The 17,259-nt window shown below is 72.8% G+C and overlaps 1 protein-coding gene across 1 annotated transcript; it reads right to left on the reverse strand.

Annotated features, from left to right (window-relative positions):
• Positions 1-1,654: 1,654 nt before the first annotated feature.
• Positions 1,655-16,779, reverse strand: MAPK8IP2 (mitogen-activated protein kinase 8 interacting protein 2). The gene is made up of 12 exons (XM_068938653.1): positions 16,642-16,779; positions 9,737-9,842; positions 8,651-8,887; positions 6,337-6,457; positions 3,833-6,247; positions 3,462-3,537; positions 3,181-3,353; positions 2,861-2,970; positions 2,568-2,687; positions 2,419-2,489; positions 2,046-2,144; positions 1,655-1,931 (listed from the first exon to the last, which is right to left on the reverse strand). Exons 1-12 carry the CDS (start codon positions 16,704-16,706, stop codon positions 1,859-1,861), a joined length of 3,666 nt encoding a protein of 1,221 aa, XP_068794754.1. The 5' UTR covers positions 16,707-16,779; the 3' UTR covers positions 1,655-1,858.
• Between the last annotated feature and the right edge of the window lie 480 nt (positions 16,780-17,259).

The following is a 17,259-nucleotide window of genomic DNA, read 5'->3' on the forward strand; positions in this document are numbered from 1 at the left end:
TGCCTGTGCCGCACGTCCCGCGTCGCGGGGAGGGAGCAGGGCTGCAGCTCGTCTGCCACGGTGCACCCCAGGGCTAGTTCCCCGGCCTTAGGGAGACTGGTCTGCTGCCCCCTGGCTGCTCCAGCAGCCCCAGAGCTGGACCCTGCACCCCAAACCTCACGGTGCATGGCAGTGGTGACCCTCAAGCGGACAAGGGCTGCAAGCCCTTTTGTGCCAAGGGAGCAAGTGAGCAGGGGCTGCTGGAGCGGCCGCATCACGTCCACGTCCCCAGAGAGCCCCGAGCCTCCCCGCGAGCCTGTTCTCGCACGGCGCTTCCCATCCCAGTGCGGGAGGCAGGCGAGGAGGTGAGTGGGCCATGGGAGCAGCTCCTGGTCCCCAGCTCCATTGCAGCGCAGCTGGGCAGAGCGGGGCAGGCCGGGAGGCAGCGGGATTTCACAGAGCTGTGAGGGGCTCAGCACAGCACCCTTGCACCCCAGAGCAGCACACCCATCCTGCACAGGCCCGCCTGCCCCTCCTGCGCTCCTCGCTGCTCCTGCCCCTCCTGCGCTCCTTGCTGCACCCTGCTCCTCACTGCACCCTGCTCCTCCTGTGCGCCTGCTCCTCTCACACTCCTCGCTGCACCTTGCACTCCTTGCTGCACTCTGCTCCTCCTGCACTCCTCGCTGCACCCCTCGCTCCTCACTGCACCCTGCTCCTTGCTGCTCCTGCTCCTCCCACACTCGCTGCACCCTGCTCTTCACTGCACCCCACGCTCCTCACTGCGCTCCTTGCTGCTCCTCCTGTGCCCATTGCTGCACCCTGCTCCTCCTGTGCTCCTTGCTTCTTGCTGCACCCTGCTCCTCACCACTCCTCCCGCACCCATCGCTGAACCCTGCGCTCCTCCCTGCACCCCGCGCTCCTCGCTGCACCCTGCTCCTCCTGTGCTCCTCGCTCCTCACTGCAGCCTGCACTCCTCGCTGCTCCTCCCGCACCCATCGCTGCACCCCGCACTGCTCCCGCGCCCATCGCTGCACGCGCGTGGCTGCACCCCGCACCCCGCTCACCTCCGTGCCCCCAGGGCTCCTCGGTGCAGCGCGCCCCCCCCGCGGCCCCCGAAGCAGGGACCGGCGGGCACCGAGGGTCCCGGGGCTGCCCGCCACCGGCAAGGCGCCGACAGAGTGGCCCAGCCCTCGTGGTCACACCAAGCATATATTTTATTGAAAGACCAACTGGATGACAAGGCAGTGAGGGGAGAACCTTTAACCAGGGTTTTGTACAAGTTACAGCTGCTCAGGACTCCTCGTGTTGTTTCGAGTTACGAGATAAATATCGGTACATAGCGCGGAGTGGAGTTATCGTCACTAAACTAGCACTGGTTGGATATACGGGGCCGGCAAGCAAAATAAATCACCAGGCACAGCAGTGAGGAGCGGGGGCGGCCGCGGGCCCGGTGCTCCCGGCGCGGCGCTGGGCCCGGCCCCCGCGCGGCCCCCGGCCGGCGCCGGCTTCCCCGGCGTGGGGCAGATACATTCAGGCGGCGGGGGGCTCGGCGGGGGGCCGTGCCGGGGGTGCGGGGCGGCGGGCGATGCTGGAGCCCGGCGCCGGTGGCCGCCCCGTGCTACCCGCCGTCCCCGAGGCGCCCGCGCATCCGCCCGCCGGGCTTTGCTCATGCAAGGGGGGGGCGGCCGGCTGGGCCCCGCCGTGCCCCCCGCCGGGGCGGCCGCCCGGCCCCCCCGGAGACGCGGCGAGGACGCGGGGCAGGGGCTGGGGCATGTGCAGGAGGGGCCAAGCCGGCTGGTGGTGGGGTCAGACAGAGTCTCTGGCCAGCCGTGGGGCTGGTGGGGGGGCGCGGAAGCAGGCGAGGGGGTGCCTCGCCCCCTTACTCCAGGTAGATGTCCTCTGTGGGGCAGGCGTACTCCAGGTGCTCCTGGTAATATTCCTGAAACGCTCGTCTGCAAGGCAGCGCCGGGCGAGAGGCAGCTCAGGGCCGGGGAGGGGGCGCCGGGTCCCGGCCCCCACGTGCCCCCCGGCCCCCACGTGCCCCCCGGCCCCAACCCCCGGCTTACCCGACGCACTCGGCCACGTGCCGCATGGACTCCTGGGAGACGAAGACGTGGCAGGCGAAGCGGCTCAGCACCGGGTGCTTGGTGATGAACCCGAAGTAGCTGCGGCGGGACGGCAGGGTGAGGGCCAGCGGCCGCCGGGACCCCCGCTCCTGCCCCACGGCCGGGGCGGAGGGCGGACCCCCCCCCCCCGGCCACCCCCAGCCCCATCACCCAGCGCGCGACGGGGCCGACCAGGGAGACCGGCTCCGGAGGAGGAGCGCGGCCGGTGGGATGGGGCAGGGGGCGCCGGGGCTGAGCCCCCTCCGCCAGCCGTGGGGCCGGCGGCACCCCGGCGCCCAGCCGAAGCCCCGGCCCGGGCAGGACGGGGTCTCACCAGCTGTTCCTGGGGTGGCACCCGCAGAAGGAGATGTTCTTCATCTGGAAGAAGTGGCTGCACCGCTCAAACTGGAAGAGAAGACCCCGCTGACGCCCCGCTGGCCCGCAGCGGCTCCCCGCCGCCCGCCCGGCCCCGGCGCCCCTCACCTCCTCGTCCCGGCTGTACTCGTTCACCGTCAGGATGAGCTTGATGCCTTGCAGCGTGATCTCCAGGTCGCAGCTGGCCGGCGGGCGCAAATGCACCGTCAGCTTCCTGGTGGTGGCAATCTGGGGACAGACGCGGGACGGGGTGTCAGGCAGGGCAGCTCCGGCCGGGTCGGACCGGCACCCGGAGCTGCCGGACGGGCTGCGCCACCCCAGCGGGAGCGGAGGTCCCCCCGGCCGCCGGAGGAGGAGGAGGAGGAGGAGGAGCAGCCCCCGGCCGGGTCCGCCGGCCTCACCTTCTGCATGGCGGCGCAGAGGATGCCGTTGCCCTGATGGTAGGGCACCTCCACGGAGCCCAGGAACTGCACGTTGAACCGCTCCACCCAGCACGGGTTTCTCTTCAGGCCTGCAAGGGGAGAAGCGAGCCCTGGAGGCGGCCGCCCCGCGAGAGACCCGCCGGCCAGGCGGGATGGGACGGCATGAAGGCGCACGCGCGCTGCCGTGGCCCCGTCTCCGCCACCGCCCCCCGCAACGCCCGTCCGAGCCCTTTGCAAAGCAGGGGACGGCGGCTCGGGCCCCGGGGGCTGCGGCGGCACCGGCGGCCGGGGGCTCCTACCTACAACGTCGCGGGCTTGGCCGACGACCTCGTGGGCGTAGAAGGCGGGGAAGATGCCCCTCTCCCCCGTCCGCATGTTGTAGCCCCGGTACCAGTAGTCGTCCTCCTCCAGCTCCACCAGGATGGGGTCGTCCACGTCCAGCTCCAGCTCGTCCTCGTGGCGCGGGATGAACCTGCGGGCAGGCAAGGCGGGAGGAGGGCGCTCGCCCGGCGAGCTGCCCCACGGCCGCCCCACGGCGGGGCCGGCGCCGCGCAGCCCGGTGCCGGGGCGCGCTGCTCACCTGAAGACGGCCCGGTGGGTCTGCTCCCGCTCCTCCCCGTTCACCATGCAGGAGAACAGCCCGAAGGACTCGGTGCCTGGGGGCAGACGGCAGCTGCGGTGGGGCTGATGGACTCTCCGCGCCGGGGCCGGCACCGGCCGCTCACCGAGCAAGCACCGAGACCCCCGCCGGGGGCCAGCTCCAGCCACCCAGGGCGGACCCGCGGCTGGGCCCCCCGAGGCCCTTGGGATCAGCCCCCTGCTGCCACCCCATCCCTGTCCCCAGGGCTGAAGGTGGCGAGACCCCGCGCCGTGCCACCGCCGTGCCCGGCCGGGGGACACAGGACGGCGGCGCGCGGCCAGCCTCGCCGCGGCGCGGCCCGGGGCACTTACTGGAGGAGCGGGACGTGCTGTTGACGAAGACGTTGAGGAACTTCTTGGAGAACTGGAGGTCGGCCTCGGGGGACGAGTCCTCGGAGGAGCTCTGGGCGTCGGGGGCCGCCAGCCCGTCCCCGAAGGCCGCCTCGTCCTCCAGGTCGCAGTGGTCGCAGGCGCGCAGCAGGTCGCTGTCGTCGCTCAGCACCGAGGTGCAGCGCCGCAGGCTCACCAGCTCCAGCTGCGTGTGCTCGTCCACCACCAGCGTGTACTTCACCGAGTCGTAGGCCAGGGACTCGTCCAGCGCCCGCGGCTCCAGCGCCTCGGGGGCCGGCGACAGCGGCAGGTCCCCCCCGAAGCCCCGCGGGTCCTCGGGGAAGGGGGAGGCCTTCAGGCTGCCGAGGTAGGGCGCCTCGTCGTCGTCCGTGGAGTAGGTCATGGTGAAGCAGCGGTTGGTCTTGGCGGTGGAGACGTCCAGGGCAGGCGGGAAGGCGTCGGGGTCCTGCCCCAGGGGCTCTAACCGGACGTCGTCGATCATGTCGTTGTCCTCCAGGATGCCCGAGTCCAGGTCCTTGTCGATGGCCCAGTCCTTCGGGCTGGCCGCGGGCTCTCCCTCGGCGCGGGGCTCCCCGGAGGCGACGTCCGTCCCGGCCGTGCCACCGGGGGAGCTGCACGGGACGGCGCGGGGCGGCCCCGCGCAGCAGCCAAAGGTGGCCAGGACCTCGGAGCTGCCCAGCCTGTCGATGGTGACGGGGCGCCCTGGGAACACGGGCGCGATGGTGTCGTTGGTCGGGTTGCTCAGGAAGAGGTAGGGGCCCGGGTCATCCGCGGGCGGCTCCGGCGCCGGCTCTGTCCCCGGGCCGGTGCTCAGGGACCGCTCGTCCTCGGCGCGCTGCAGGGAGCTGCGCAGCGTCTCCATGTCCACCAGCTCGATGCTGCGCTGGGAGGAGGACAGCGCGGCCGGCTCCGCCTCGCTCACCGGGGAGTCCCGCAAGCCGGGCTCCCCGTCCAGCGCCTCGCTCAGCAGCTCGGGCTCCAGGTCGGAGGCCGGGGAGATGGTGTCGCAGAGCGAGTGGGTCTGCTGGAAGCACTCGTCCGGGCACTTGATGGGGTAGGAGCCCTCCGAGATCATCTTGTTGACGAGGTTGCTCAGCAGCCAAGGTGAGTCCGAGTCCTCGCTGAGGTCGGGCTCCGACTCCGAGTCGGAGTCGTACTCGCTGTTGTCCTCGTCGTCTGCCTCCGGCATGAGCTTGGGCCCCACGGGCAGGTAGAAGGAGCGCCGGATGCTCTCCAGGCTGTGGTCTGGGTCGATCTTCAGGTCCAGGGGGCTGGAGGCAGACACCTCCGTCTGGTCCACGGGCGCGGAGGAGTCCTCCGGGTTCAGGCTGTCGTAGTAACCCTCCACCTTCAGGTCCGCCAGGCTCTCCCTCCTCACCACGCCGCTCTCCGGGAGCTCCCTCTCCAGGGTCTCCTCCTCCTCCTTGCCCTTGTCCAGCAGCAGGGAGTCCTTGATGCCCATGACGCCCGGCGCCTCCAGCTCCGTCTCCAGCTCAGCCTCCGAGGTGGGGGAGCTGGCCTCCTCGATGGAGTTGGTGAGGTGGGAGGACCTGCCGCTGCTGCTGTCGCTGCTCAGGTCGAGCTCCGTCTCCGAGATGGAGGAGATCATGTTGCTGACCAGGCGCCCGGAGGCGAAAGCCGCCTCGATCTCCCCCTCCACGTCCGAGTCGGAGCCGGGCGAGCTGAGGTCTTCGCTGTGCCGGCTGCAGGGCAGGAACGGCTTGGAGTTCCTGCTGGTGAGGTCGGCCTCGATGCCGGGGTCCGAGGAGGGCGAGGTGGTCTCGGAGGAGCCCGAGGGGCGCCCGCGCACGCCGGCCGCCCGGCCGTGGCGGGGGCCCTCGCCGTCGGAGCCGAGCGGCTCCGTCAGCCCCTTGAGGCAGGCGTAGGTGCCCGGCGGGGGCCGGGACCCCCGGCCCTCGCTCCGGTCGGCGCCCGGCTCTCCGTAGCCCTCGGCCAGCTCGTCCTCGGAGAGCGGGGTGCCGCAGCGCGCGGCGGGGGCCGGCGGGGCGCCGGGGCTGCCCGCGCCGCCGGGCTCCTGCCCCTCGCCGGGGTCGGGCGCCGCGGGCTGCCGGGAGCCGGCCGGCGCGCCGGGGGGAGCGGCAGCCCCCGCCGGAGAGAGGGACGGCCCGGGGGGCGGCTGGCGGAGGCCAGGCGGCGAGAGCGAAGAGGAGATGATGTTCATGTTGTAATCCTCGCCGGCGCCCCGGGGCGGCGGGTTCCCGGGCGCCGGCGGCTGGTGGCTGTTGCCCTGCGAGTCGAAGCGGGAGGGCGGCCGCGGGGCCGGGGCCGGCGCTGCCTCCCCGGGGCTCGGCCCCGGACCCCGCCGGCTCTCCGAGCAGGGTCCGTCCTGGATGCAGGCGTGCGGGGACGAGTGCCCTGCGGGGAAGAGCAGAGCGCCGGGTTAGCCGAGGGGCCCCGGGGCCGCGGGCGCCCCTTCCCCGCGCGGCCGGGCGGCACTCGCTCACCGGCGTGCGAGGAAGAGGAGGAGGAGGAGGAGGAGGAGGAGGAGTGGAGAAGGGTGTCCTGCCACGAGGTCCGATGCGCTGGGGCGGGAGGCGGGTAGCTGCCGTTGTTGTTCAGGGAGTCCTGCGGGAAGAGAAGAGCCGGAGCTGCGCGGATGCGCCTCGGACGCGGAGACGGGGGACGGCCATGTGTCGGCCCGCACGTCGCCCAACGTGGCCAGCCCGGCCCAGAGCTGCCCCACCGCGGCGCCACCTCGCACGGGACCGGTCTCTGCTGCAGCACCACCCCACATTCATATCCCAGCCTGGGGCCACGCCACCGTGGTGCCACCTCGCATGGGACCAGTCACCACCACGGCACTGTCCTGCATTCATGTCCTGACCTGGGGCCACCCCACCGCAGTGCCACCTCGCATAGGGCCAGCTACCACCGCAGCACCATCCCACATTCACCTCCCAGCCCAAGGCCACCCCAATGCAGAGCCACCTTGCACAGGACCAGCCACCACTGCAGCACTGTCCCATGTTCACATCCCAGCCCAGGGCCACCCCAATGTGATGCCACCTCATGTGGGACCAGCCACCACCGCAGCACCATCCTGCGTTCACGTCCCAACCCGGGGCCACCCCACCGCAGTGCCACCTCGCATAGGACTGGCCACCACTGCAGCACCATCCCACATTCACATCCCAACCCGGGGCCACCCCACCGCAGCGCCACCTTGCATGGGACCAGCCACCACCGCAGCACCATCCCACGTTCACATTCCAGCCCAAGGCCACCCCAATGTGATGCCACCTCATGTGGGACCAGCCACCACCGCAGCACCATCCTGCGTTCACATCCCAACCCGGGGCCACCCCACCGCAGTGCCACCTCGTGTCGGACTAGCCACCACCACAGCACCATCCCGCTTTCACGTCCCAACCCGGGGCCACCCCACTGCGGTGCCACCTTGCATGGGACCAGCCACCACTGCAGCACCATCCCACATTCACATCCCAACCCAGGGCCACCTCACCACAGCGCCACCTCGCACGGGACCAGCCGCCACCGCAGCACCATCCCACATTCACATCCCAGCCCAGGGTCACCCCAATGTGATGCCACCTCATGTGGGACCAGCCACCACCGCAGCACCACCCTGCGTTCACGTCCCGAGCTGGGGCCACCCCCCACGGCCCAGTCATGGGGCTCCCCGCCAGCTTGGCAGCGCCCGGGCCACGTGCCCAGGGGCTTATCCGGATTAAAGCCGAGACGTCCCCAGCTCCCCTGCCCGTCAGCCGGCGCACCCGGAGCGACACGGCCGAGGGGGGAAGGTCAGGACGGGCTGGCGCCACCGCAGCACCGTGCAACCCGCCTTCGTGCCCCGGCCCGGCAGGGGCTGCGGCCGCCCCGTCCAGCCGGGCAGATTAGACCTGCGAGCGGCCAGGCGCGAAGCAACAGGCAGCGATAATCCCGCGGAGCGGCGGGGATTAGCGACCGGGGCAGGCGCAACGTGCAGCCGGGCACGGACCGCTGGCGGGCCGGGCCGGGAGGGCGCCCCGGGTGCCGGTGCGGGTGCCCTCCTGCCCCCACGGCTCCGCGCAGCCGGCTCTGGTGCTCCAGCGCCTGCGCAGGGGCAGGGACCGGCCGGGATTTGCACCGGTCACCGGACCCGCGGGTCCGGGACGGCAGGGGGGCAGCACCCCGGGCGCCCCCCGCTCCGCTGGGCCCCCCGCGGCCGGCGCGGCGGGGGGCGGCGCTGCCCCCCCCCCACCCACCCACCCGCGGACGGGGGCGGCGGAAGCCGAAACGCCCCCCCCCCCCGCTCCTCCCCGGGCACCATGGCGACGGCGCCGGATCCCGGCAGCATCGCGCCCGCAGCCCACGCGCGGACCGCGCCGGGAGAGGCCGGCGTGCGCGCAGCACCCGCCGGCGCGCGGCCCCCCGGGGACACCCCTGCGGCCCCCCGCGCACGGCGCCCCCCATGCCCAGCGCCGGGGGGGTCCGGAGGAAGGCAGCGGGCGCAGGCGCCTGCACCACCCCGCGGCTGCCACCCGACGCATCCCGCTGCGCCGCGCATCGCACCTCGCACCTCTCCCCCCCCCCGCAGAGACCTCGGGGGCCCCGAGCGCGCCCCACAGCCCCGCACGCGGCGACAGGGCCCCCCCCGCTGCAGGGACCCTCCGGCCGGGCCCCAGGCAGACGCCTGCCCCGCACTGCTCCACCTGCCCTGCCCGCGGGGACCCCGGCTCCGCAGACCCCCGGGCGCAGAGCCCCCCGGCCCCGGCGGGAGGGGGCCGCTCCGCCGAGCCGAGCCGAGCCGCGGCTCACCTGGGTGCCCGGTGCCGTCAGGTTGAGGGTGGTGGGCCGGTGCTTCTGCGTCTCCTCCGTGGCGGGCGAGGGGATGGGCGAGGCGGAAGGTGACGGCGGAGCTTCCAGCTCGTTGCCCTCCTCCTCTTCCTCCTCCTCCTCCTCCTCGTTGTCGTCGATCATCTCGAACTCCTGGAAGTCATCCTGGAAGGTGCACACCGGGTGCGGCTGCTCGCTGCGCTCCAGCACCAGGCAGTCCTGCAGGGGATGCGGCACCGGGTTAGCGGCCACGGGCACGGGCATGCTCCGCCGGCGGCCCCCGGGACCCCCGCGGTGCACAGCCCCCGGGACCGGCATGGTGCACGGCCCCCGGGACCCCCGCGGTGCACGGCCCCCGGGACCCCCGCGGTGCACGGCCCCCGGGACCGGCATGGTGCACGGCCCCCGGGACCCCCGCGGTGCACGGCCCCCGGGACCCCCGCGGTGCACGGCCCCATGCACCGCCGCGGTGCACGGCCCCCGGGACCCCCGCGGTGCACGGCCCCATGCACCGCCGCGGTGCATGGCCCCTGGGACCGGCATGGTGCACGGCCCCCGGGACCCCCGCGGTGCACGGCCCCATGCACCGCCGCGGTGCACGGCCCCCGGGACCGGCATGGTGCACGGCCCCCGGGACCCCCGCAGTGCACGGCCCCCGGGACCGGCATGGTGCATGGCCCCCGGGACCCCCGCGGTGCACGGCCCCATGCACCGCCGCGGTGCACGGCCCCCGGGACCGGCATGGTGCACGGCCCCATGCACCGCCGCGGTGCACGGCCCCCGGGACCGGCATGCTGCACGGCCCCCGGGACCCCCGCGGTGCACGGCCCCATGCACCGCCGCGGTGCACGGCCCCCGGGACCCCCGCGGTGCACGGCCCCATGCACCGCCGTGGTGCACGGCCCCCGGGACCGGCATGGCGCACAGCCCCATGCACCGCCACGGTGCACGGCCCCATGCACTGGGCAGCGCTGCCTCCGCCGCTGGCCGCCTCGAAGGGGCTCTGCCCCGCGCCCGGCACCTCCCGCCCGAGCCGAGCGCACCGCAGCGGCGCAGGGCGGCCCTCACCTTCTCGTAGTGGTCCGAGTCGTAGTTCAGTCCGATCCCGCAGTCGTCCGTGATCTCCGACAGGTCCTCGTCGTCGAACTCCTCCAGGCTGATGTCCTGGGGGGGCCTGGGGGAGAGGGGCCGGAGCCGTCAGGCACGGGGGCTTGGCCCGCGGCGTCCCCCCGAGAGGCTGGGCTGCAGCCGAGAGCCGCGGGGCCGACCGGGATGGGTGCAGCCCGGCGGGTGGGCTGCACCGCCGCTTTCTCAGCTGCGGGGATGTATTTCAAGTTTAACCCGGAGCAGAAGGTCGCCCCGTCGCGGAGACGTCCCGTCCGCGCGGGCCTGCGCCAGCCTGGCAGCGCCGGGGAGGCTCCTGCGTGGGCTTGACCCTGAAACCCCTGGCATTTCGCGACGCGCCTACCTGTCAGCACGATGCTCACGGTCCAGCAAGCAAGCCAAGGGCTGCCCTACCGCTTAAGAAAAATACTGAGGTAAGGCTGGTCAAAAAAAATAAAGCAAGCCATTTCCCTGTCAGGAAGGAGGGTGTCATGGAAACCAAAATTTTCTGCAGGGGGAAAAAAAAAAATTACTCTTGGCAGAATTTTCCATCAGGAAAACGGAAACTAAAGGTTTCTGGTCAGTAGTTGGTCTGTGAGGAGCACAGGGGGACCCTCTGCGGCAGGGGGAGGGCAGGGGACCCCGGCCCCGCTCCGGCCCCGCTCCAGCCGGGACGCGCCGGGCACCTGGCTCCAGCCCCGCACGGCACGCGTGCCCGTGACGGGGAGCCTCCAGCTGGCACCGCTGCCCCGATCGCACCCCGCCGTGGCTAAAAACGATTCCACATTGCTTTTCCTTCCTTTGCTTTCTATTTTTACCCTTAACTCCCATTTTCAAGCTCCTCTCGCAGATACGGATGCCGGGAGCTTACTCCGATTTTACAGATTTTCCCCTAATCACATAATTCCAAGAAGTAGGCCATTAAGAGAGCATCAAATATTCTCAGATTCGCAGAGAAATCCCCAGAGCAGGCGGTGGGCACTGCGACCTCGGCGAGGGACCAGGCACAGCCTGGAGACCACGGCCTCCTCCCTCCTGCAGGAAGGGGCTCGGAGGGGCCGGGCTCAGCCCCACGGGGAGGCAAAACGAGGAGAAAAGAGGCGAGAGAGCTGCGCAACTGGCAGTGCTCCTCCAGACGTGCCGCCGGGTGCCCCGTCCATCCCCGGCCGGCATCGCTCCTCCAGACGTGCCGCCGGGTGCCCCGTCCATCCCCGGCTGGCATCGCTCCTCCAGACGTGCCGCCGGGTGCCCCGTCCATCCCCGGCCGGCATCGCTCCTCCAGACGTGCCGCCGGGTGCCCCGGCCATCCCCGGCCGGCATCGCTCCTCCAGACGTGCCGCCGGGTGCCCCGGCCATCCCCGGCCGGCATCGCTCCTCCAGACGTGCCGCCGGGTGCCCCGGCCATCCCCGGCCGGCATCGCTCCTCCAGACGTGCCGCCGGGTGCCCCGGCCATCCCCGGCCGGCATCGCTCCTCCAGACGTGCCGCCGGGTGCCCCGGCCATCCCCGGCCGGCATCGCTCCTCCAGACGTGCCGCCGGGTGCCCCGGCCATCCCCGGCCGGCATCGCTCCTCCAGACGTGCCGCCGGGTGCCCCGGCCATCCCCGGCCGGCATCGCTCCTCCAGACGTGCCGCCGGGTGCCCCGGCCATCCCCGGCCGGCATCGCTCCTCCAGACGTGCCGCCGGGTGCCCCGGCCATCCCCGGCCGGCATCGCTCCTCCAGACGTGCCGCCGGGTGCCCCGGCCATCCCCGGCCGGCATCGCTCCTCCAGACGTGCCGCCGGGTGCCCCGGCCATCCCCGGCCGGCATCGCTCCTCCAGACGTGCCGCCGGGTGCCCCGGCCATCCCCGGCCGGCATCGCTCCTCCAGACGTGCCGCCGGGTGCCCCGGCCATCCCCGGCCGGCATCGCTCCTCCAGACGTGCCGCCGGGTGCCCCGGCCATCCCCGGCCGGCATCGCTCCTCCAGACGTGCCGCCGGGTGCCCCGGCCATCCCCGGCCGGCATCGCTCCTCCAGACGTGCCGCCGGGTGCCCCGGCCATCCCCGGCCGGCATCGCTCCTCCAGACGTGCCGCCGGGTGCCCCGTCCATCCCCGGCCGGCATCGCTCCTCCAGACGTGCCGCCGGGTGCCCCGGCCATCCCCGGCCGGCATCGCTCCTCCAGACGTGCCGCCGGGTGCCCCGGCCATCCCCGGCCGGCATCGCTCCTCCAGACGTGCCGCCGGGTGCCCCGGCCATCCCCGGCCGGCATCGCTCCTCCAGACGTGCCGCCGGGTGCCCCGGCCATCCCCGGCCGGCATCGCTCCTCCAGACGTGCCGCCGGGTGCCCCGGCCATCCCCGGCCGGCATCGCTCCTCCAGACGTGCCGCCGGGTGCCCCGGCCATCCCCGGCCGGCATCGCTCCTCCAGACGTGCCGCCGGGTGCCCCGGCCATCCCCGGCCGGCATCGCTCCTCCAGACGTGCCGCCGGGTGCCCCGGCCATCCCCGGCCGGCATCGCTCCTCCAGACGTGCCGCCGGGTGCCCCGGCCATCCCCGGCCGGCATCGCTCCTCCAGACGTGCCGCCGGGTGCCCCGTCCATTCCTGGCCGGCATCGCTCCTCGAGACGTGCCGCCGGGTGCCCCGTCCATCCCCGGCCGATCTCCCTTTCCCACGCTCCCGGCCTGACCCTGCTGGCCTGGGCAGAGACGTCTCCTCCACCAGCCCCAGCCCCACCTCGGGGTGCCAGGCCCGGCCGCCCTGCCGGGTGATGCCAGCGAGAGCAGGGCAGATTTGCAGCCGGGGGGCAGCCCGTGGGCCCCTCGGCTCCGGGGAAGCCGTCGCCCCCGCGGCTGCGGAGCAGCCACCTCGACACACCGCAGCCAAAGTTTCTAGGTCACATCACTCCCGAGCGGCAGCCCAGCGCAGACGGGGGGACCAGAGCCCGCCGGAGCGGGCGATGCCTCGCGGCCCCGCTCCGCGCCATGCCCGGCGGAGACCCCGCCTGGCCCTAGTGCTCCAAGCAGACGGACCCCGGCTAACGAGCGGGACGGGCAGCAACGCGTGCAGGGTCAGAGCTGGAGCGGTGCAGAGCCGGGGGTCCGCAAGGGAGAGGAGCTCCCCCAGCCCCAGCACCAACCGGGCGCCCGGAGATGGAGCAGCAGGATGCGGCGCGCGGGGAGCCGGCTGCCCCGAGACCCGGCTCCGGGCGGCACCACCGCGGCGGGGCCCAGCCGGGCTGGGGCGGGCGGCGCTGGCTGCTCCCCCGGGGACGGTCCGGGAGCCCGGCGCCGTGGGACAGAGGTCGCCTCCGCGGAGCAGGAGCTGCGATGGCAACGCCGGGGCCGGGTGCACGCGCACCTTGCTGCGGGGGGAGAGGAGCCCAGCACGTGTGCACAGCGAGCTGCCGTGGGCCAGGCTTTCCGACGGGGGAGTGACAGACAACCAGGCCACGGGAAGATTGAATTCTCCTAATTATTTTCAGATCAGCTCCCTGGACAGTTCTCCCCTGGAAGCGCTCGCATTGCAACGGCCGCTTCTGCGGGAAGGGGCCAGGGACGGTGACCAAAAGCTGCAGGTGCCAGGGTGCCTCCGGCTCGCCCCAGCTCTGTGCCCACGGGCGCAGCAAGGCCAGCGAGGAGCATCCCGGGGGTGCCCAGAACCGGGACGCAGGACCCGCCTTGGACCAGCCACGTGTGCAGCCCCGGCTTTTCACAGCGATTCCCCCCCAGCCACATCTCCTTTTGCAGCTTCTCGCCCACCCCCAGGAAGCCCCAGGCTGGGAACGACCTTCCCCAGGGCCTGGCTGGGAAGAGGCACAGTTTGGATTCAGGCCTTGCAAGGCCTGGCTGAAGCAGGAATTATCGACCTCTCTCTGTTAAGACATCACAAACGCTGGCTGCTCCCCTTGTGGCGGCAACATCCCTGTGGGCTTTATCCTTCCACCGACTGAGGTTCCTCCAGGCAATGGGGGGGACTTGTGCACTTCTGGGGAGGGGGGGGGTCTCTCTGGCGAGCGAGGAGACCCCAAGCAGTGTGCAGGGGGTGCAGTTTGGCCTGCCGCAGCCCGGCTGAATGCAGCGGTGCGCGCTGCACCTTGCAGGCAGCACGGCAAGGCGCTGGGCGCACGGGGCCTTCCTGTGCCCTGGCTGTGTCTTGGGGGCCAGCACCAACTCAGGCCCATTCCTGCAGACGGGCATGAACGGTCCAGCAAAGACGCAGCGCGCACAGCACCGTGCTGCTGCCACGCGGGGCTCCAGGCCCCTTCTGCTGGCAGGAGCAGGGGGCACCCCCCGCAGCGCTGCTCGCCGGAGAGGAGCCTGCAGACCCCCTGCTCCGTGCAGACCTGCAGCCTTTGGTGCAAGCTCCCTGGGCACATGAGGAGCAGAGACCACTGGCAGCCAGGGAGTCCCCAGGGATTTGACCCAGTTTTCCTGGCACAGGGGTGCAGCTCCTGCACCCCGCGCCCTCCTCCTGGCTAGGAGCAGAGCGGGTCCAGTAGCCAACGCAAAACGGTCACTGCTCCTTTGCCCTCTGCCCTGCCACCAGGCTCCTCCACTGCCCCTCGGCTCTGCTCAAAGCCGGTGTCAGGGGCCTTAAACGCCAAACGCTCCTGCACGAGCCAGAGGGAAGATCGATCGTCTGTGGCTAGGAGAATAACAGATGTGACTAGAACAGGAGCCAGGCTGCTGCTGTTTGTCCCTCGCAGAGCACAAGGACAGAAGGAGACGTGGAAAAGCAGCGTATCACTACGGGACAGGAGGAGAGGATTTCCCTGCCGGGGGGTCTCCAGCCAGTGGAACTCACTGCCACAGGAGCAGAAGCGTTTGCAGAAGGAGATGCATGAGATGTGGCTATGGCCAAGAGCACGGTCGCGGGTTGCAATGCCCTCCATGGGCTTGAACTCCCCAGGGGGCAGGAGCCAGCCCCCTCCTCGACCCAGAGCTCCCCCACGCCCCCGAGGGCTCCAGCCCCGCTGCCTCGTACGGCCCAGCTTGGGAGTGTGCAGGGATGCATCCCCGGGCCAGACCTGACACCGCAACCTCAGTGGTAACCTGCTACGGGCCAGCTCTGATCCCCCTCGTGCCACACAGCAGGGCAGGGCCTCCAGGGGGATGAAGGGGGAGAGTTGTGCAGGGGATCCCTGCGAGGAGGATGCGACCACCCGGAAAACGCAGCCCCTGGGGAATTGCTCTGGGCCCAGATGCCAAGCGGGAGGCAGGAAGGAGCAGAACAGCCATGGCAAAGGCAGAGGCTGTGTCCTCCCCACCGCGCTCCCCATGACACCAGCGCAAGGTCCCACCACGACCCAGGGACAGGGATGACCTGGGAAGCAGCCACGAGACCTGCTCAATGTGGGTCAGAGCCAGCCAACGAAGATGTCCAGCATCCCAACTAAACCTCAGCTCCTCTGGTCCTCAGGGCCTCCCTAGGTACCCACCACCACCACCATCACCTCCCACCCTCCATCCAGCTGCCGAGACCCCGCTGCCCCATGCTGGGCCAGCCTGGCTTGGCCACCGCCCGGCCTCCCCACCCTGCTGGCACGGCTCCCATCCAGCCCCACACACCCCATGGCCCCCAGCCTGGGCTGCACCCCAGCCCTGCCAAGCCCACCAGCAGGGCTAGGGGGTGAGAGCCTTGCCGCGTCCACCCTCCCCGCTCTGTGCCAGTCCGGCTGGCAGCTTGGCCCTGCCGCCTCCAGCTCCTGCAGGACCTGCTGGAAAGGTGACCTGCGTCAGGCTGCACCCGGGCCCGGGCACTCCTCCCGCGGCGGAGAGGGGCCTGGGAGCCACTGCTTTTAGCAAGCACCATGTTTCCCCACGTTAGACCTCGGAAGCGCCGAGCCTGCTCGGACGGAGCAGCTCGGGCAGGTCTCTGGGGCGTCTGCCGAGAGCGAACCAAGCCAAAGCTCCTTCCCCACGCGCCAACAACAGGGCTTCCCATCGCAGGCCAAACCTGGCTGGCAACCCCTTCCCTCGCGCCAGCGCGCGCTGAACCGCCAGGCCCCCCCGAGAGCACAGAGCCGCCGGGCCCGGGAGGGCCTGGTTTGCGGCGTGAACAACAGGCAGAGCCCCCAGGAGCGTTGCGGGAGGGACGGAGGCGCAGCGCGTGTCAGGAGAGACAAAGAGACGCCAGCCGGTGCCGCTTCCCCGCAGCCCCCGGGGACGCGGCGGGGCAGGGGTCGGACCCCGGGCGGCTCTGCCCTCCGCGGCGCGGGGCTCCCGGCGGACGGGGAGCGGCTCGGCCCGGTTCGGCCCGGCCCGGGCGATGCGGCGGAGGCTGCTGCAGCGCTAATCGCCGCCACGGGAGCTGCGCCCGCGCGGGGGAAGGGCCGCTCGGCGCGCACGGCCCGGACGGGGCCCCCGCGCCCCCGATGGACCGGCCCGGCCCGGCCCGGCCCGCGGCAGCAGCATCGCTGGGCCGGAGCGGAGCGGGGCGGCGGCGGCGGCTCCGCGGCCCCAAGGTGAACGGGGAGACGGAGAGCGGCAGCCAAACTTCCCGCAGGACGCGGGGCCCCGCTGCGGGACGGCGGCGCCGGGCGGCCCCGCTGCGGCCCCCCCGGCCCGGCCGCGCGGCCCCGGTCCCGGTCCCGGTCCGGTCCCGGCCCGCAGCCAGCGCCAAGGGCGGCGCGTCGGGCCGAGCCGAGCCGGGCCGGGCCGGGCAGAGCCCGCAGCGCAGCGCCGCGCCCGCAGCGCGGCCCCAGCGCCCCGGGCGGCACCGCACCGCACCGCACCGCACCGGGCCGAGCCGAGCCGCACCGGGCCGAGCCGGGCCGGGCCGGGCCCCGGGCCGCCCCGCCCCAGCCCCGCCGCCCCACGCACGCACGGCCGCGGCGCGGGGCCGGACCGGGCCGGGCCGAACCGAACCGAAGCGGGCCCGGGGCTCACCTGCAGCCCGGCGGGGAGAGCGAGTGGAAGGTGGAGAGCGAGAACATCTCGGCGCGATCCGCCATCTTCTCCCGGCCGGGGCTGCGCCGGACTGCGGAGCTGCGCGGGGCTGCGCGGGGCCGCGCTGCGGGCGGGGCCGCGCGGGCACCGGGGCGGCGGCGGCGGCGGGAGCGGCGGGGGCGGCGGCGCGGAGCGGAGCGGGGTGCGCGGGGGGCCGGGGCCGGGGCGGGCGGCGCGCTGGGAGCCTTATAGCGAGGGAGGAGCTGGGGCGGTGCGGGAGGGGCGGGGGCCGCCTCGGGGGGAGAGGGGGCTGCGGGGGGAGGGCGGCTGTGGGGCGGGGGGGTGGGGATAGGGGGCTGTATGGGGAGGGGAGGGGGGACGTACGGGGAAGGGGAGAGGGGGGATGGAGGGGGAGGATGTGTGGAGAGGGGAGGGGGGATGTATGGGGAGGATGTATGAGGAGAGGAGGGGGGATATATGGGGAGGGGAGAGGGGGATGTATGGGGAGGGAACGGGGGGGTTGTATAGGGAGGGAACAGGGGGTGTATGGGAAGGATGTATGGGGAGGGGAGGGGGATGTATGGGGAGGGAACGGGGGGATGTATGGGAAGGATGTAT

The sequence above is a fragment of the Struthio camelus genome, chromosome 1 (genome assembly GCF_040807025.1).
Source record: "Struthio camelus isolate bStrCam1 chromosome 1, bStrCam1.hap1, whole genome shotgun sequence".
NCBI classification, from domain to species: domain Eukaryota; kingdom Metazoa; phylum Chordata; class Aves; order Struthioniformes; family Struthionidae; genus Struthio; species Struthio camelus.